This window comes from Scardinius erythrophthalmus (assembly GCF_964197995.2).
Source record: "Scardinius erythrophthalmus genome assembly, chromosome: 4".
Classification (NCBI taxonomy): domain Eukaryota; kingdom Metazoa; phylum Chordata; class Actinopteri; order Cypriniformes; family Leuciscidae; genus Scardinius; species Scardinius erythrophthalmus.
Window position 1 is genome coordinate 25659554 of NC_138224.1, and position 21712 is coordinate 25681265.

A 21712-nucleotide genomic window follows, 5' to 3' on the forward strand; every position below is an offset into this window, starting at 1 on the left:
CTACCTCCTCAGAGATAGACTGCTGAAACACCGGGCTCTCTGACCAGGACGGAAGAAGCCGCGGCGCGTGCTTCCGATCGCAGAGAGAGAGCGCTGGATCCCCCGGATAAAGCCAGAGAAAAGGCGGAGCCCGTCTCTAACCTCTCCGCGAGATCTATTTGCGAACCCACAATACCAACTTCCGTGCTGCCTCGGCAACACGGTGTCGGCATTGCGAGGAACGCAAGCCTGAACACCCTCCTCAAAGAGTGACAAGCGGGAACGGAGCGAGTACGATAGTAACTCGCAATGCTCGTAGTCAGCACCCTCGAGCGCTGACAGAACATGCTCCGTTTCAAACAAACAACACATACACCGTGTGTATCCCCACCCGTAAAGACAGAGGGCAAGGAGGAACACACGATCTAAGGTTGTTTTGTTCGCCATAATATTTATGCTTGTGACAGACAACAATAAATAAGACAGACAGTATAACACAGAGCGCTTGCTGAGGCACAGAAGCTAGCGCGGTTCTAAACCGGATGTCCTTTATCCTTTCCTGGTCGTCACGTCACCCGCCCGTGACGCCCACTCTCGCCATTGGACTAGTTGACATAGGTGCTTCAGACGCAATCACGCAGGAGCGTTCCCAAAGCGTCATTGACGCATCGCGAGTTCCCTCGAAAGGGAACTAGGGAAGTTAGTCTTAACAAAATTGCGGAGTTGAAAATACCTGAATAAGCCTGTAGTATGCAGGTTAAATTTGGACATAAGATTGGTGAATGTGGCAAAATAATTATCAATAAAAAGATCTGAAAAACAGGCCATACCCTTATCTTTCCATCTTTTAAAAGTGTGATCAATAGCTGGTGGTAAAAACAAGTGATTGTTGCAAATAGGACTTAAAACAGATAGTGACTCCAACCGAAAATGTTGTCGAAATTGTTTCCAGATTTTTAAAGTCGATAGCACAATAGGATTTCTAATATTATTGGAAGGACGCATGGACAAAGGAGCAAAGACAAGAGCAGGAAGAGAAGAGGAAAGACAAGTAGCAGCTTCTAGAGTACACCAGTTAACCTCCGGCGAATTACACCACAAGAAAATCTTCGAAATATTGGCGGACCAGTAATAATAAAGAAAATTTGGCAGAGCTAGACCTCCATCACGTTTATTTCGTTGCAGGATAATTTTATTCACTTTAGGAGTTTTACCAGCCCAGATAAAAGAGGAGATAATTTTATCTAGGCACTTAAAAAAAGATTTAGGTAGAAAAAGGGGGAGGGACTGGAAGAGGAATAAAAGTCGCGGCAAAACATTCATTTTAATGGTCTCCACTCTCCCAACAAGAGAAAGGGGTAGGCTGTCCCAACGCTTTAAGTCTAGTTTAATTTGATCAACCAAATTCATAAAGTTATTCTTAAGGAGAGAACCGAAAGAGTGTGAAATGATTACACCTAAATAACGAAACCCTGAAGGTGAAAAATTAAAAGGTAGAGTGCTTTTCTGAATTTTTTTAGCCACGTCATTTATGGGGAAACATTCACTTTTGGTAAAGTTTAATTTGTAACCTAAAAAAGAGCCAAAGGTGTCGAGCAAGTGCATAATCTTGTTTGCGCAGCCAACTGGATCCTGTACATACAGCAACAAGTCGTCAGCATAGAGAGAAACACAATGTTCTGTGCCTCCCCTTTGGATCCCGCGTATAGATGAAGATTCTTTTAAGGCGATCGAAAGTGGCTCAATAGCTAAAGCGAAGAGCAGAGGGGACAGAGGGCAACCCTGCCGTGTCCCACGGGAAAGAGGAAAGAATGACGAACTATCAGCATTAGTTTTAACACTTGCAGAGGGAGCCGAATATAGGAGTCGAATCCAAGAGATAATATTGTGCCCAAAGCCAAACTTTTCTAATACAGTAAATAAATAATTCCATTCCACACGGTCAAATGCTTTTTCAGCATCAAGAGAGATTATCATTTCAGAAGTCTTAGACATAGATGGACTAAAAAGTATATTTAGCAATCGCCGGATATTAGATGACATCTGACGTCCCCTAATAAAGCCGGTCTGATCCTCAGAAATAATATCAGGAAGACATGCATCGATGCGCTTTGCCAGCACCTTCGCTAGAATTTTTATGTCAGCATTCAATAAACTAATAGGCCTATAGCTACTACATAAAGTTGGGTCTTTATTTTTTTTTGATAAAAGGGAGATAGATGCTTGATTTAATGAAGCTGGAAGAAAACCTTGCTCAAATGACTCCACATACATATCAAACAATAAGGGGGCTAACTGCGCTGAGAATTTTTTATAAAAGTCTAAGGGGAAGCCATCCGGCCCTGGAGCCTTGTTACACTGCATGAGACCAATGCAGGTGGTGATTTCATCTAGCCTGAGAGGTAAATCTAAAGTCTCCTCTGTTAATGTATTAATAGTGGGTATATTTAAATTTTGTAGGAAAGACTCCATTAAAGAAGGATCAGAAGGAGGTTGAGAAGAATAAAGACTGGAGTAAAAGGAGGAAAAGACAGAGTTAATTTTTTGAGGGTCAGTAACAAGCTTATTAGAATTGTTATCATAAATCTGTGCGATATAGCGTGAAGCTGACTGATGTTTAAGCTGGGAAGCAAGAAGACGGCCTGCTCTATCCCCATGTTCGTAGTATGTGGCTTTAGTTCTTTTAATTAAATATTCTGCTTTATTTATTGAAAGCAAATCAAATTCAGTTTGTAACTTTGATCGTTTTAACTTAAAGGTATAGTGGAGGATCTTTCCGAATTTTAGATAAGAACCGCCCTCTCCACTTTTTGAAAAAATGCACATGCGCAACACTCTACTTGCTCCCGATAGGGAACGCCTATTAAACGTGTGCGAGGTTCTCCTCGTGCACGCTCTGTTTACAAGTTGCTGTCGGCATCGCTCATACAAGATTACTTTCCAAAAGAAGATTTGCACTTTTTCTCCAAATAGCATGCCAAACTTTACCTGTCAAGTAGAAACTTCGCGACTGAGGCATCAGTGGGAAGCCCAACCTGTGTTTTCAGCGCACGCCATCGTGTGAAACAATCTCCCAAAAACACTCTGACCTTGTTTCTCTCTTCTGAGGCCTTTCTCTTCTTCTCATACAGTTCGTACAAACGTTTTCTCTTGCGACCCTCAGACATTTTCAAAGGACCCGGTGAAACGGCGAGCTTCAATGAATGGCTGAGCTCTAGCTCACCACACATAAACACCTGAAAGTGCGCATGCGCAGAAAGCGAAAACTAAGGGACGAGCACGTACGACGGCCTTACGTAAACATATCACCAGAATGATTGACACTTAGGTGGACCAATAGTTTACACTACCCACCCGGAAAAAGAAAATCCTCCGCTATACCTTTAAGATCAGGTTTGGGATCGTTTGAATACTGTCTATCTATCTCTAAGATTGAACGGACAAGCTCTTGTTGCCGAAATTTTCTAGTCTTGGCTAAGTGAGCACTAAAGGAAATGATTCGGCCACGAATAAACGCTTTGAATGTCTCCCATAGAAGAGAAGCAGACACGGTTTCTGATTTGTTCGTCTCAATGAAAAAAACTATATTTTTAGATAAAAATTCACAAAAGTCAGTTCTTGCAAGAAGCCCTACATCAAATTTCCACTGAGGTCGGCTCTTAAAAGCGGGCAAAAAGGAGATATCTAACATATGCGGGGCATGATCGGAAATAACAATGGCAGAGTAATCTGAAGAAATAACCGAAGAAAGTAGGGCTTTATCAAGGAAGAAATAATCAATCCGAGAGTAAACATGGTGTACACTAGAGAAGAAAGAAAATACCTTATCAGAGGGATGAAAAAAGCGCCAGGGATCTATACAGCCTATTTGATTTGTCAGCGAAATTAGAGACCTAGACATAGCAGAGAGAGAAGATGATTTAGTCACAGATTTATCAAGATTATTATCAATAACACAGTTAAGGTCCCCTCCAAAAATAAGGCGATGAGTGTCGAGATTTGGAATTTTTGAGAAAAGCATAGACATAAAAGTAGGGTTATCCCAATTTGGGGCATATACGTTTACTAACACTACAGGGCCCGTATTCATAAAGAATCTTAATGCAAAGAGTAGCTCCTAGTGACAAAATTCTAAGAAAATTCTTAGAAATGTGGGCGTTTACTCTTAAATTTAAAGAAAAAATCCTAGTAAAGAAAAAAGTAATTCAGAAAGCATCTTAACCCTTAAAAGAGGTCTTAAGGTCAAAATTGTTAGGAGCACAGACGAGGACTTTTAAGAGGCTTAAGAGTTTCTTTAGCAGAGGAGAAAATGGCAGAAAGACGAAGAAGGAGAAGAAATGTGTTGCAGACAATGGATGACAGTGAGTTAATAAGACGCTTTAAATTAGATCATGCAGGGATCATGTTTGTGACAGATCTTTTTAGAGACACGCTAATATCTCCAACACAGCGCAGAAATGCCATAGCGCCCGAAATGAAAGTAATCACTACATTACGATATTTGGCAACTGGGAAAATTCCATGTTTGATACATTAAAACCAACATTCAAACCACCATTTAAATAGACATGCCAACAATCAGTGTAATTAGAAAGAGTGGAACAATTTTTATCATTCTAAGCCAAGCAAATACCTTATAGGAAATCAACAGCATGGTTAATAAAATAAGGATTTATATATATAATGTGTGTGTGTGAGAATGGTCAAATAGGAAAAATTACGCATGTAATTTCAAAGTGAAGGCTTAGAATAGACCCTATACTTAAAATCACTTTTTTCTCCTTCTTGGACAACCAACCAATCACAGTCTTCAAAAGATTGTGTCATACATAGCAACGGGGTCAACCCCGCCTTCTTACTAAGATAAAAGTTTTTGTCTTTTCCTTACTCAGAGTTGCTCTCAGATCAGTCCCGAATTGCTCTTAAGCTAAGACTCCTACGTAAAAGTTTTTAAGCTAAATTAAGAGTTTTCTGAGAGGATTCTTAGAATCTTTATGAATACGGGCCCTGGAGTTTGAAAAAGAGTGCCACTGACGATTACAAAGCGTCCTTCAGGATCTGAAAGTACTTGTTCTGCTAGAAACATGACTCTTTTATGTATCAGAATTGCAGTACCTCTTGATTTGCTATTAAAACTAGAATGAAATATTTGACCCACCCATTGTTTACGAAGTCTGGTGTGATCACATGTACGCAAATGTGTCTCCTGAAGAAACATAATATCAGAGGACAGTGATTTTAGATGGGAAAAAACTCTGGAGCGTTTAATTTGGCCACCCAGCCCACGTACATTCCAAGTAGTGAATCTGATATTGTGTCCAACCCCTCCCCCCTTAGAATTAACAGGAGGTTTGTTTATAAAACTGCAGGACATATTAATCTAAATAGAGTGTATAAAAAAATTAAAAAAAGCTTTTTTTTTTCCCCTTTTTTAAGCTCAAGCAGGTTAGCATGTGTAAGAGACAACAATAAATGCCAAGTAAGACAAAAGAATCCTCCATCAAACATAACCCCCGAACATACCCAGAACAGAACAAAAACAAAAGTATGTTCAAAAATAACAAAAGAAAATCCCTTCTGATACTCGTCCACTTGGACATGGCGAGTTGCCAGAAAAACGTTATCACAACCGATTGTGTAGTGGAGTTGACTCCAACAAACAAAGATTTTAACACTAATAAGAGAATTCACTCCTGAAAAAGATTGGACAGGGTGCCGTTCAGCAAATGTGCAGAACGAGTGCACATAGCGAAGCTAGTGACTGTAAAATTGACAAGGAAGAATATTTAAAGATTATCTATGACTGTCCAGCACTCACCTCCCCCCCCACCCCCCCACCCCCATTATATTCTACATAATATAAAAGGGAAAAAAAAATTAAAAAAATAATGTAAATTAATTAATAAGTGAAATGAAATGTGCATGTGTATAAATATACATAGGCGACATACATACATACACGTGCACCCACACACTGCTCCATGAAGGAGACAAAGAAGAAAATAAAAAAAAAATAAAAAAAAAATTCTATAAAAATCTAGTTTAAGGGATTAGAGAGAGAGAGAGAGAGAGAGAGAGAGAGAGAGAGAGAGAGAGAGAGAGAGAGAGAGAGAGATGTACTGTATCTCCTTGTCAACGCCGCTCCTCAAAAGTTACTCAGCAAAATTTTGGTGGTAGAATTTTTCTGCTGCCTCAGGAGAGTCAAAATAGTGCTCAGTGTTGTTGTAAGACACGCGAAGTCTGGCCGGGTAAATCATGCCAAAACGAACACCGCGTTTATACAACAGGCCCTTGATGTTGTTGAACGCAGCTCTCCTGTTAGCCACCGAAACGCAAAAGTCCTCATAGAACTTGATTCTGTGTCCCTTGAAAGTAATTTCCTTTGACGATTTCGCGAATTTGAGCACAGCCTCCTTCTCCACGTAACGATGAAATCGCACTATAATCGGACGGGGATTTTGACCTGAGTGCGGTTTGGGCCTTAAACTCCGATGGGCGCGATCAAGCTCCGGTGGAGAGGGAAGAGCGTCGCCCGCGACCTCGGTGAATAATTCTGTCATAAACTGTCTGGTGTCCTTTCCCTCAATATCCTCCGGAAGGCCAACCACACGAATATTCTGCCGTTTGGACCGAGAAACGAGATCTTCCACGTTAGCTCTTAAAGCGACATTCTCCTCCGTCACCGACACCAACTTCGACTGAAGAGTAGAGACCTCCTGTGCGAGATCCTGTCGCTGTGGTCGGATAAGCTAGTTTCCATATCAGTGATTGTAGTCGCTTGAGTCGCCAGGGTAGACCCAATAGAAGCAATGGATGAGTGAATTGACTCCAAAGACGAATTCAACAGCGCGGTGAGTTCACCAGTCATGTTTCTCCTTAGTTTATCAAGTTCGCTCACCAGTGTGTCAGTCGTTAACGGACTTGCGGCGTCGTCCGACATCTTGCCGCTTTCATGCCCAGAATTAGGCGCCTTGGTTTGAGGGTTGATTTTACCACCAGCTCGCGTACCCTTACTCATCAGGAACATGTAACGCTAACAAATGCCAACCGTCGCACTAAAATAGCTAAAAAGCCCCAAATGTAGTGTTATGAGAAAAAAAAATGAAATTTTAGTCGGAGCACTAACACCACGCGTCTCTCCACTACATGGCAAAACCGGAAGTCTATCCCGGATGTCTTAATTCTACTTTTGTGCAACAGGCCCCAGGAGGCACTGATGGTGGCTCGAAGTATTTTGAACAACATTCAGTAGTGAACAATCACTAAAATGGATCTGAACCTCATTGTCCTACCATACGTTTAACTCCTTTCGGTTCACAGGATGTGGATTCCAAACTAGCCATATGTCTTGACATTTACTTTTTTTTTTAAAGATCCGCTTTTGGCATTTTCACCTTTTTATTTAGATAGGACAGAACAGAACGGACAGAAAGCAAAGTGGGAGCCTAATTGGAGGGGGATGTGATCGGGAAAGGTCCACGAGCCGGAACTTGGGACACCAGAAGCGCAACAGTGCCATATGTCAGTGTGCTGCCCACGAGGCTATCAGCACCAACTGTTTTTCTACTTTGCACACTTGCATATCAGACATGTCAAATGGAAGCTTGTATCTACTAAGGAAGTGTTTTTGAAATTGTTTTCTCATCTGCTATTGGTCTGTAACAGATATTTAGAAGTTTCTGTCTATCTATATGCTGACTCTATCCGTCTTTGTCTATCTGTCTATCTACTATTTCCAATCTATTGGCATGGCAACTATCCAGAATACCTAAGGAATACCCTAGCAACCGCATAGCAACATCTTAGCATTAAGAACAATTAAAAAAAAACCTCTATTTATCTATCTATTGAACATTCTATATTTTAAAACTACTAAAGTAAAAGTACTTAAAGCTTAAAATCTTGTCTGGATGAACAATAATGAAACTCAATCGTGGTGATGTAAATTGAATAAAACTATTACTTGGCTTAAAGCATTAGTACAGTAATAGGAAACCACCAAACCCAGTATACACTTGAGTATGTAAATACAGACAAGCAGATATGCCCATAGTATTAACGCGTTTGCGGTAGACACTATCCCCTATTTCTCCTATAGGAAAGTAAAGCAACAACGCTTAACAGAGTCTAATATTGCAGAGCTTTGTATTCACATTCTGCACATATTTGCTGACCTGTAACCTAAATACAGTAAAGTTTTGTAAATTATATAATCTATTAATTCAAAATGAACTTCTGACTTTATTTACAATGTGGTATTTGTGTGGCAATAACCAAACTTTTTTCCAACCCACTATATTGACAAAATTGCTCCAATAGGAAATTACATATGGTTTAGTGCCAATATCTATTTGAAAGATTGCACTGAAAGATTGCACGAATAGACCTATTACTAGAGTATGTAACTGGACAACTCTTGCCCACTGCTGTTGGAAGGGATCAAGTAAAGGAGGAAAAGTAGAAAGAGTCCTTTCACAACCTTTAAGAGTAAAACAATTATTGGCTCAAAGCTGCGCCAGAATCGGCCCGACTACACTGTGGTGCACAGACAGGGTTTTGGATGACGACATAGGCATGGAGCAATCAATGAATAGATTTCCTTATTTAAGAATTGTAACGAGGTATGTTGTTACGGGAAGAAGGAGGCGGGAACCGGCGAACATTCAACAATATTTAATGAATAAAATGACACAAATACAAAAATGAAAATAAAAGCCAGCAGCCCCTCACGGACGACTGCTGGCAACACAAACCAAAAACAAAACATCAACTAAAACACAGGCCTGTCCTCTCTCGCTCTTCACTGTCGTCGCTCCTCCTTTATGCCTCCGCTCCTCCGTGAGAGATGCGAGACCGGTGCGTCTCACAGGTGTAGCTCATCATAATTACGCCACTGGCCTCGCGCCGTCCTCCCACGGCCCTCGGCCTCGTCCTGCTCGCCACATACCCCCATCGCCCCTCGCAGGCCGGGGGGTACCACCGAGGCTGCGCCTACTCCCCCCCCCCCCTCCCCGGGGGGACCGATCACGGCGGCTGCGGTACCTGGGGGTATGGACAGACGAGGCGAGAGTACAGGAGACGGAAGCATGAGGAGCGACAGAGACGAGAGAGGGGAGAGAGAAAAAAAACAACAACAACAAAAAAAAAAAAAAAAAAACTTGATCCGGTTCCCACAACGCGCTGCCATCCGGCCCGCCACCCGCTGGGCGATCTTCTCCGCGGTGCCTGGCGGTGACGCTGGATAGACCTCGGTGGACGGCACGACACTCCTCCGCCGCCTGGTGGACGGCGACGGCTCCTCCAGGTTCGGGCAGTCGGCAGGAGTCCCCCGTTCCCTGCTCCTCCCCGTCATGGCGGATGGCAGCAGGCTCCGGCCCACGGCGAACGGCGACGACTCCTCCGCTCCCTACCGGACGGCAGCCGCCCCTCCAGCACCCAGGCGGCCAGCAGCGAGCTCGTCCGTCCCCCCGGCAACTCACTCCAGCGCACCGCCTCGAGCGTCCATGGCGACGGAAACTGCCCGCCATGCTCGATGGCACCGCGGATTCCCAACAGCGGCAAGGGCTCTTTGACAGCGCGTTCCTCCTCCTTCCCGGGTTTCGGCACCAATGTAACGAGGTATGATGTTGTGGGAAGAAGGAGGCGGGAACCGGCGAACATTCAACAATATTTAATGAATAAAATGACACAAATACAAAAATGAAAATAAAAGCCAGCAGCCCCTCACGGACGACTGCTGGCAACACAAACCAAAAACAAAACATCAACTAAAACACAGGCCTGTCCTCTCTCGCTCTTCACTGTCGTCGCTCCTCCTTTATGCCTCCGCTCCTCCGTGAGAGATGCGAGACCGGTGCGTCTCACAGGTGTAGCTCATCATAATTACGCCACCGGCCTCGCGCCGTCCTCCCACGGCCCTCGGCCTCGTCCTGCTCGCCACAAGAATATTCTCAGATAAATTCACATCACACGTCACAATAGTGAAATTTCTCCTAAGAGGAGTTTACATTCAACACACATTTGACAAGAGAATACATTATGATATACACATTGGAAATGAAAGATAATCATATTTTCCACCATGTTTTAATTACAAATTTTAAATCGGTGTGCTGTTAACTGACCTGCCTATATATGGCCTAGATTTTATGATATATTCAGCCCCCATGGATTCCAAAAGAAATACGAACTGGCGGAAGGAAGAAGTGCTACTTCTTGCTGAATTAGTTGAACAACAAAAACAATGTTATAAAAGAAAAGTTCAGCCCGACATTGATGCTGACAAAGATGATTAACTGCTTGTTGTCAAATATTTCAAAAACATTCTTCATCTCCTGAAATATTTGCGCACGTCTCTGTCTCCTCAGTGAGTCACAAGCCTCTACTGGCAACTCCTAACCACTTGAGAGACCTCTCGAGCTGGAGAGAAAGAGTGATTCTTAGCTTTAAATAACTTGTTTTTATACTTGGAGTAAATTTCATGAATTGTCAGCACTTAAGACTAAAATGGCACTTTGAGAAGCTTGGCAAATACGGGCCCAGATGTTTTACAAATGGCACAGCTCAAATGAATACACACACAATCAAAATATTTTTGTGTTTTTAAAGTAGTATAAAGGTTTAATTTGTAATGATAAATAGTGTTTACTGTATAATAGTAAAATAGTAAAATGGTTTTGCTATGGCTATTAAAAAAATTAATGCACCAAAAAAAGAAAAGAAAGACAAAATGTCTCTGTGCACCCAAACTCGCATATTAGATGTGACAATTGGGCAACATGTGCTTAAAGTTGTAGAATTAAACTGAATAGCTCTGACGTATTTTTATTATCTTAATGATCATTGAAATTCCATGCCATGCTTTTTTGTGATTTTAGCATGTGATCACTGATAAGTACTTTTATTTTGGTCTAACGATGTCACGTCATAAGGCCGCGCCACACTCCTGCTGCGTCTTTGACTTGGCTGTTAAAAGGTTTGTTTTTTTAAAGCCTTTAAAGTGTTTTAGTCAATGCAAAGTGCAAACCGTTAATGAAATTGTATAGCTTTTAAAATAAATCTGTTTTCATTGTTATTGCGTGATATTGTAATTCTTTAACTTATTGAAGTGTTCGGGAGTAAACTGAATCTGCACTATAACATGAAGGATGCGTTTCATTTCGCTCGAGTGAATTTGTAAACACGAATTCGGCTACTGGCAAGTAGGTTAGTGATGGAGAAACTGAGCTTTTTAAAACTCCGAGTCAACTGAACCAATTCAGTTGACTTCCAAACATGATTAATTTGCTGCAAGTTTAATGTAGTCGCCTTATCCCTTATTTTTAATAAGTAACCATTATAATACTGACTGCTACTGCTCGTGTGGCCTAAATTACTGTAATGTTTATGGTTTTGGATTAAAGCGCGAATCACCGCACGCTGGCGACACGTGCTGGTCAAAGCTGTTAATGAAACGAGAGAAAAAAAAAGTATTTTAAAATAATAATTGCAGTATATCATCTTAAAATTATTAAAGACCAAACGTAAATCATGATAATATATTTAGTGTTTGGGAAACGCAGCCCAGGTATTTACCAGTGCTCTTGACTACAGATCTAGGGAGCTGCTTGAGACACACCCAGAGATTTATTTTGTATTTATTTTTCTTTCTGTTAATTATTCTCATCCTAAACATGATAGGGTGTCAAAACACCGGAAAACTCCGGGTGAAGCAACTGAGATCCACCTGACGTACAATAAAGATGGCGTCTATTAAAGAGGAGATTGAAGACATCAAGATTGAAGTATTCAGAGTGAAACTAGAAGATACTGAGGAGAAAACAGGTTTGTCTCATTCTCAAAATCTGAACTCAGTCATTTGACCCTGTTTAAAATGTTGGCCTCTTCAGAAACAAATGATATTTTTAAATTAGTGGATCCCATTTATCTGATTTTAAATTAGAGATATGAAGCAAAAGTTTTCAGTTCCAGCAGATCCAGTTAATAAAATTGCAGTTTGTGATTTAAAAGTTTTTTTTTTTTTTTTTTTACAAATGAAATGTGTGTGTATATGTATACATATTACATTTATCTCACATAATTGTTTGCTCACTCGTATTTACAATAGGGCAATTTTGTTTCTCAAGAGTTTACACAAACACAAGGAGGCTTGATTTCAATCTTTGAATTAAATTAAAGTAGCACAAGTATATACAACTGAATAAAGATAGAAATTTAAAGATAGAAATAAAGGGGTAGGTCTAACACTGGCATTCAGAAATACTACAGAAACCAAATAAAGTTAGCAAGTTTAAAATAACACTGGATAGTCTTAATCCTACATTAAATACATAGGCTATTAATCCTGATTTCTTACCATTAAATCTATATGTGATGCGATCTGGGAAAACCCACCACATGGTGAAATTTTACCTATTTTTATTTTTATCATAGCTTGTTGGTAGCAAAAGTTATGTTTATCTGAAGTCGGCCGATCGCTATGATTTTCTGGAACGGAATTTTGAGAAAAACAGGTTTAATTAACTGTCAGCGTCGGGACGCTTGTCCTCCATCTCGCGATTGTTATAAAACTGCGTGACGTTATAGTTTAAACAGTATTGGCGCGAAATGCGCACTAATACACATTCACTGTACATGTTATGTGGTTTATTTTATAGGTAAACTATCTTTGTAGTGTTAAGAGACGGGCAGGTGTATGGGATATGGCGATTGTTTTGTTTTTTTCACCTCTGCCGGGCGTTAGAGAAAATGAGAGAGTATTTTCAGCTTGACACTATAAATCGCTGTTTTTCTGCACTAAACAAGGGAATTTTGCCAAGATATTTTCAGAGATAAGAGAAAAGATGTTATAGAATAATAATTTAATGAAAAAAAAAAATTTGACAAAAAAACTGACATTCAAACTATTTTGGAATTTACTGAAAACGGCCCAGCGCGACATCCGACGGGTTTTCCCAGATCGCATCACATATTTAGTTGTTTTATCAACATTAATGACAGATATTGCTGCTTTCACTTTAAGAGCTAGTGCATGGATCCATGTTACGTTTTCTTTATCAACTGCTTATGTTTTAAGACATAACCGAAGTCTTTTAACCGTCAAGACCGAAATTGTGTTTTTGACCATCAAAGCTTTATAATTCATTAAAAAGTACTGTTTTGTTACTTGCAAGCTTTTTGTGAAGCTTTACTGTATAGTATGTGCGCAGAGAAAACATCTCTCAGAGAGAGTGCCAGTGCTGAGTAGTTTAAAATCGTTTTAATGTTTAAATTGGTCACACTTAAAAAGACGTGCAAATGCTAAATTTTAGAAACGATGCAACACTGGCCTGATTGTGCACGTGCACGACGACAAAATTTCGTCAACTGTCCCGACTCCCGAAACATTAGAGTTTAGTATCGCCGCCTGCAAGCGCGCTTGATGCTTGCTTTGTGCAGATGCAATGTGGTGATGCTAAGCGCATTTTGAGAGAGAGCGAGAAAGACGAGGCAACGCTGAATCACTCCTGCTGTTTGACGCATGTTGCTTTTTTTAATGCATATTATAAGCGACTCAAACTCGCTGTGCTTTCAGCGATGGAGCAGCATTTACCACTTCACAGAACCGCTCTTCACTAAGGCTGCGTTTACACTTGGCATTAACATGCGACCTGTATCCGGATGTTGTCCACATACACATTGAAAAGACAAGTGTAAAAGCAATCCGGCCATCGTGTCTGCATTTACAGGTAGACGCCACACAAAACCCTGCCCACTGTCATTATTCCTCCTCCTCGCTCTGGAACTGTCGCAAAGATGGAGGAAGCAGTCACCCTTAGCAAACCAATACAGGGTCACAGCAACTCTTTTCTCCACAGGAATTGCTGCATGTAGCTGTGTGGTTTTGCGGTACAGTCGAGTGCGAAGTACATTGCAAATATACTGAAATGTTTGCCTTTGCACTCGAAAGTTGCAGAACCATTCATTTTCTGTAAAGAACACGCATGTTTCCCACCACAGCCGGCAACTTTCTCGGACCCATACGTTTCTCTGTACTGTTACCATTATGGCATCTATCCACATTATTAGTACTTGCAGCCTCTTCATCATCCTCATTTTGCGAGATTTGTAAAATGTCCCCCGACTGAAAACTGTTTTTAAAAGAAAACCCACCAACTTCAGGTTGACTTTGCACCGGAGCCATCCTTCTTTTTCTTTTTTTTTTTTTATGGGAATGCAAGATCCAATCTGTTATCCAGATACAGAAGCAACTTGATGTGGACAGGTGTAAACGCACCGTGTCCTGATTGGCTTGTTAATGGTGATCGCATGTTAATGCCAAGTGTAAACGCAGCCTAAGATGCTGTCACTCTGCATATTTATTTATTTAATTAAAATGTGCAATCTTTGTGGAGACATTGGAAATTGAATTTTCCAAGAACAGGTTGCTCTCAACACAACACTATGGTTCTTAACTGTAGTAAACGACATAACAGTACATCCACTGAGATCTAGACTCTTATGTGTGGAAGTTTTTGATCAAAAAATTATTACCTATGCATTGTCAGAATTTAATAAATTAACATTTGTAGCCATCCCATCTTTTCTGCAGTTTCTTGTTGAAATTGAATAAATAAAACTGAGTATCATAGACATAACAGCGAATACTAATGAAAATGTATACAAGGAGAAAAGCAGAGGAGCATACTGAGCCCTGTGGCACTCTGTATTTGTGTTTGAAAAGGCATCTCTTCATTTACACAAAGAAAATGGTAGTTGTCAGTTAGATGGGACATAATCAGTGCTAATACTTGTCCACAAATGCCAACGTATACATTTTAAATATTTTAGACCTAAATGTTAGATTTGAGATCAGTCTATAATTAGCCAGTTCTGCTAGGTCAAACTGTGTTTATTTATTTTTTTATTTTTATATATAAATGTTTTAATTTCTGTCAAGACATGTTAAAAGTTATTGGGACTTGTCCTAAAAAATTATTAAACAATATTGGGAAGAGGTTTGGAGTTTACAGGAAATCTTTTGCTTTGTGCCATTAAACTGGGGTTAACTTTAGGGATGCACCGATACCGTTTTTTCAGAATCGATCCGATACCAAAAATTCTGAGTATCGACGATACCGATCTGATACCAGCGCAATTTTTTTTTTTTTATTAAGTAGAATTTCTATAACTGTGTTGAACTGATAATCACTATTTTGTGTTAAACACAATCTACTTAATACAGACAACTTCATTATAAAGAAAAACAACAACAAAAAATGATCATAATCTGACATAAATGCTATTATAAACTAGATTAGTGGATAATTCAGCAGTAAAATTTAGTCTAGAAAAATCACGAGTGCACAATAATTGTGTAAAATCTAAAGATTTTGTGAAAAAAAAAAAAAACGTTTATTGGGGAACAAATAAGAGACAATATGTGTAACACTAAATATGGTAAAACGTTACACATTGCTCTTTGTATTGTAAAATACATTCATGAAAAACAAGATAGCAAAAATCAAAAATATCAATTATTTTACATATAGCCTACTATAAAATTGAGACATTTTTTAAATGTATAGCACAGCTGTTTAATGAGGTAGAAACATATGATAGATAGGACAGAACAAGAACGGCTATTAATAATCTTTCATTGCGTCACTGTATTATGATATGAAAGGCTCCAATACAGTGCGGCACAAAGCGCTTATGCGCATCTAACATCTAACTTATGTGATCTAACAGACACCCGATAGAAAGTAACATGATTAAGGTACAGCAATAAAGTCCAGCAAGATAAAGTTGTTTTATGTGAAACCATAGACCTTTATCTACAGATCAAGTATAATAATAGTAATATTGAATCATCTTGGAGAGAGTTTCATCGTGTTTACTGTCGTAACCGAACGCGACGCGCTGTTTGAATGCTGAATGAAGAATGATTGAAGGAAACGTTTACGTGATCTTGAATTTAGCGACTTAAAGTCCCACTCCGATTATATTTTGAGCTATTTTTAAACATTCTCAGTGGTCTTTAAATTATGATTATGCCGTTTTTAGCCAAAATCACAAAACCTGTGCCATTTTCTGGGACTTCGCTTCAGCAGAGCGGCAGTAGCTCATTAGCAATTCGCCTCTGCGTTGTGGGCGGAGCCGTTGGCACGGAGACGACCGAATAGGCTCTATGCACGAACGCTGCTGACATATTTCCGGTAGGATCTCAGCCGGCGTCTTTACTTCCGCATAGCGCATTCTATAGGACAATTCACTTTAATAAAATTCATTTTCTCAGAAACGGAGACAACGATTTTAGAAACTGATTCGCTAGTCGGATTTCGCGTGATATGAGAGAATACTCACCCTCAAAGTTGTCGATGTAGCTCGAAATGTTTCATTTAAAGAACTTCTCTTTCTTACTCATATTTGTGACAGTTAACTGCCTCACAATATTGTTTACATCATTCACGTTAACCGCTGGAAGTTCTTGTAAACAGAGAGTGTAATTTGCCATTATCTCCACCTAATGCAAAAACGGCTTCTGACGCAGCACCGGAATGACCGGATGTAACTGGGCGGGCTGAGACAAAACGCGGAAGCGATCGTGCATAGAGCCTATTATTAAGTTAATCAAAAGTTATCACCGATCATTATTTCACTCCGAGACGTCGCGGTAAAAAACAGCTCGACTTCGCCTCGATTTTCATCCCTCCCACAGTGATCAATCAGGAAATATTTAGTATCAGTGGATTGCTCGGAATTTCGGGATTATTAAAGGGATAGTTCACTTTGAAATTAAATTTTGGTATGTTTTAGCTTACCTCAAGGGCATCCAAGATGTAGGTGTCTTTTTTTCCGCATTAGTTTCAATTTTGATATTTTTAAGTCAAACCGTTCTTGTCTGTCAGTCATTTAATGCAGGTCTATGGTCACCCCCTAAAGAGCAAGTACAGAGTCCAAATTAAAACAATTCCCCGTCGTCCAAATTAAACAATTCCCCATTGTGAGTACACATTGATGGCCTAAGACACGAAACGAGCGGTTTGTGTGAGAAAACGAACAGTATTTATATCGTTGTTACCTCTTGAACACAGCCGCGTCCAGATGATCTGAGGGCGCGGGCGGGTATAGATATATACACTAGATGTCGCCTTGGCTACGGTTTCGTTCCAATGAACTGCAGTAGCGAAGGCGACATCTAGTGTATATATCTATACCCGCTCGCGCCCTCAGATCATTTGGACGCGGCTGTGTTCAAGACGTTACAACGACATAAATACTGTTCGTTTTCTCACACAAACCGCTCGTTTCGTGTCTTAGGCCATCAATGTGTACTTACGATGGGGAATTGTTTAATTTGGACGACGGGGAATTGTTTTAATTTAGACTCTATGCATGCTCTTTGAGGGGGTGACCATAGACCTGAATGATATGACTGACAGACAAGAACGGTTTGACCTAAAAATATAAAAATTGAAACTACTGCGGAAAAAAAGACACCTACATCTTGGATGCCCTTGAGGTAAGCTAAAACATACCAAAATTTAATTTCAAAGTGAACTATCCCTTTAAGATGCTACTGTCACCGCTCTATCTGAAAAACTGACTGACTCTCTCACGAGTGATGGGCTTGACACACGAGGGGACAAACGACTGCGACAGGCGAAACTCGTCGCCACCCGGCGTGTGCAAGTCTACTTGAACGAGCGCGGAATTTCACATGCACGAATGTCGCCTGTTGCTTGGCTGGAGGAGTATGAGCTTGTGGCCCCGCCCAGTGGAGTTACTAGGTCACAACTCCAGTCTATTTTAGCCGGCATTTTAGCGTCTGCTACTGATTCACAGCCATTTGAATGCAGAAATACTCAGAAATACAACTTTGAGCTTATTTTTCTCAAGATATGTCCTCTAACATCAGAAAAATGCCACAAGAACATGTTAACACCTAGAAAAACATGATTTTCATCGGAGTGGGTCTTTAAATATTAATTTCTATCTCACGTTATACTATATAATGGCTTCAGAACACTTATAATATTGTGCACGAAAACTTATGGTGCTTTATAATGTTTGTGTGCCTTTTGTGGGGCTTAACAATAACACAGAATAGTATATGCACAATATTGGATTTGGATCGGCCTCGTCTGACCGATACCCGATCCGGCAAAAATGGCAGTATCGGAGCCGATACCGAGTATCGGATTGGTGCATCCCTACTTAACTTGTGTTTTTATTTTTTCCCCTTCATTTTAGACCTGATGTCACTGAAAGAGGAGAGTCAAGAACTGAATATAATGAAGGAGAAATATCAGATTGAGAAACATCATGGTTTGATAACTGGAGACAAATATTTTAGTTGCTCACAGACTGAAAATATTTGGTCACAAAAAATAGCTCAGAAGATGGCAACTAAAAGTAATTTCACATGCCAACAGTGTGGAAAGAGTTTCAATCAGCATGGAGACCTTAAAGTTCACATGAGACTGCACACTGGAGAGAAGCCATACAGCTGCCAACATTGTGGAAAAGGTTTCACTCAAAAAGGAAGTCTTAAAGTCCACACGAGAATTCACACTGGAGAGAAGCCTTTTGCCTGCCACTGGTGCGGAAAGAGTTTTACACATAAAGGAACCCTTAATGCCCACATGAAAACTCACCCTGGAGAAAACCCTTTCGCCTGCAAACTGTGCGGAAAGAGCTTCTCACGAAAAGAAGGTCTTAAGACTCACATGAGAATTCACACTGGAGAGAGGCCATTCATATGTGGTCATTGTGCAAAGAGTTTCAGATGTAAAATAAGCCTTAATTACCACATGAGGATTCACTCAAGAGAGAACAGTAATCAAGAGATATGTCGTCAGTGTGGAATGAGTTTCACAGACCTGAATCACCTTAAGAATCACGTAATAACTCATATCGGAGAGCATCCTTTCATTTGCCATCACTGTGGAAAGACTTGCAAAAGCAAAGCTAGCCTTGAGGTTCACGTAAGAGTTCACACTGGAGAGAAGCCTTTCACCTGCCCTCAGTGTGGAAAGAGTTTCACAGTTAAAGGAAACCTTCAGACTCACATAAGAATTCACACTGGAGAGAAGCCTTACACATGTCCTCAGTGTGGAAAGTGTTTCACATATCAGAAAGACTTGAAACGTCATTTGCAAAGTCATTCTGAAAAGAAATTGCAGAATTGTGAGTCTGACAAGAGGTTAACAAAAAGGAGCAATTTTGAAAATCAAATGCACATTCACTCTGGAAGGCAATTTAATTGTGATCTGTGTAATAAAACATTTCTTTTGCCATCTCACTTACAGATACACATGAAAAGGCATGCATTTTTGAGACCCTATTTTTGTTCTTTGTGTGGAAAGGGTTTTAAATGGCTCAGAAGTTTAAAATGGCACCAGAAAATATGCATTTGTGTGAAATTATTTACGATTGTATAGAGGCGTCACTTACAATTTAGATTCGACTTAATATCTCAATCAACATTTTTGATAAGCTAGCTTCCATCTTGCTGTGAAATACAACATTGTAAGTAAAATTAGAAATAAAAGGACAAACTGAAATAATGAACATTGCACTGCATTATTTGAGTCAATGACAGAATGCACAAACATAACATGTTTGTTATTTTGAAGCCGTATGTTAAAATTACCTTTAGTTTTATGGGAACAGATTATGAAAAGCTTAAAGCTACAATGTGTAATTTTTTTCGCCGCTAGGGGTTGCTAACCTCTTACAATAACAAAGGCGCAGGTTGATGACGCATAAGCGGAATTATGGAACTTGCTGTCATGCCGAAGGATCTAATGATGTTTATGGATGAGTGAATACACTGATGTTTTTAACGTGTGGTGGCAAACAATTTTCTAATACTGAATAAGAGACAAACATGGATCAATTGTCTTTAACAATTATTTATTCCCTTGCATAGAAAGGTCAGCAGTCATACAGTCATTACAAAGCCTGCAGAGTGTGACAACGAGTGAGTCCTTCATTCTTTATAGTTATTCCACCCCCAAGGTTGTTTTCCCGAGGCTAAATGAAGATATCTTTCAGCCATAACTAATACATTGTTTAGATTTGTCTATCATATTATACCCTTGAATGGAGACCCTCTGTCACGGTCATACACTTAGTCACACATTAACTTTTGTCAGGTCATATACAAGGAGATACACATACATACAGTCATAAAGGTATGTATCGACACTACATTAATCTAATTACCATGACATTTCTAAGATTCTATAAATATAATTAAGTGCAAAAATATAGAATGTGTTTGAAGCAGGGTGCGATTGCTAACGAGAGACAGATATCAGCGCCACACGTGAGTCCCGTGTATATAAAGGAATAAGGAAATTTCATTCTACCGAACTACCCGCAAGTGCTGAGTTCCTACTCACACAGGTCGTTTCACTTGGTGGCAACCTAAGGCACGCGAGCCAACACTGGCACACGGAGGGTTAATCGCTGGCACACAAGCAAATGCGAGAGAAGTGTATGTATTTCATTCAGATAAAGTAGTCTACCTGCACACAGATCTACATTTTGATGGGTCATTCTATAATTAGGGGTACATTTCAAGTCCATGGGTTGTATTTATCATTTTTACTGAATATTAGCTTCAAACAATGATCACTTTTATATTTGGGCACATTTCTCTTTATTTCATGCAGAAAAGGAAACCAGTTGCATAAGTTAATTAGGAGAAAATGCATATGCTGTACTGGAAATTGCAGTTTTTGTGCTGTCCGATTTGTTAAAAGTCAAGTTTTGCCTTTCAAATTAACACTACAATACATGTTTTTGTGTATTATTTTCATCATTATTTGTTAAAAATAATCATTAAAACAAGGCAAATGTATTTTTAAAACTAATTCACTCATTTATATCTATTAAATTATTAACTTTGTGTGTGTCTGAGAAATCTTTGTCAACTGTGTTACCCATTGACAAAACCCCTATAAATCAGCAATGGTTTGTTCCAAAGTCACATGTCCAACATCATGTGATGTCACATCCTTCAGTGGCGGGAATTTTAAATACAGTGAGGTAAGTTTCTACTCCTCTTCAATTTTTAATCATTATTATTGTCTACACATAGAGTAGATGAGTTGCTCATCAACTGTGTTATCAACATGGTCTTGTGTACTTTAGATATTATATTTACAAAAATGTAGAGAAAATGTATAAAAACACTAGTTGATAATGTGGGGACATGTTCAAGGTCAACAGTTAGCACAAGGCCCTAAAATGGAAGAAATGTCAACTGTGTTAAATGTCAAATGTCAACACTTGATGGGTAACACAGTTGACAGGGATTAACACGGTTGACAATGTTGGCTGGGTTTCTTGTCATAGTTTATGCCTAAATTGAGTATTGTTGATAAAAACATTCATTAACTATTGTTATTACACAGGAATAACATGGTAAAATATGAACAAGTGTAATTACATAGTAATAGTTATTTTCTAAAATGTGATTCACATTAAGGGATTAATTTAACTAATCTTAACACTATTATATATTACACTGAATAAATAATTACACTCTAACTAGACTTTACTACATATGATTAAAGGAGCATTCCATAGCTTTTCAGCAAAATCTATATTATCTCCAGAAATATGCATGTATCAACAAACAAGGATTTCATTAAGTATAGTTCATTTTTATATGATTTCATGGTTTGGAATGGTGGGTTTCTGCTGACATTTATTTAATGTGATCCCTATCAAGCAAGGT

General features: G+C 39.6%; 1 protein-coding gene across 1 annotated transcript; it reads left to right on the forward strand.

Annotated features, from left to right (window-relative positions):
• The first annotated feature begins 10836 nt into the window (after positions 1 to 10836).
• Positions 10837 to 19517, forward strand: LOC308689521 (uncharacterized protein). The gene is made up of 3 exons (XM_081363266.1): positions 10837 to 10954; positions 11659 to 11802; positions 18214 to 19517. Exons 2-3 carry the CDS (start codon positions 11721 to 11723, stop codon positions 19401 to 19403), a joined length of 1272 nt encoding a protein of 423 aa, XP_081219392.1. The 5' UTR covers positions 10837 to 10954; positions 11659 to 11720; the 3' UTR covers positions 19404 to 19517.
• Positions 19518 to 21712: the final 2195 nt, after the last annotated feature.

What these genes read in the sequence shown, in the direction of transcription:
- LOC308689521 (XM_081363266.1), top strand. Translation starts at nt 11,721, where the DNA reads ATGGCGTCTATTAAAGAGGAGATTGAAGACATCAAGATTGAAGTATTC. An exon ending in AGATACTGAGGAGAAAACAG is followed by an intron (nt 11,803 to 18,213) that starts GTTTGTCTCATT and finishes CCTTCATTTTAG; the next exon opens with ACCTGATGTCACTGAAAGAG.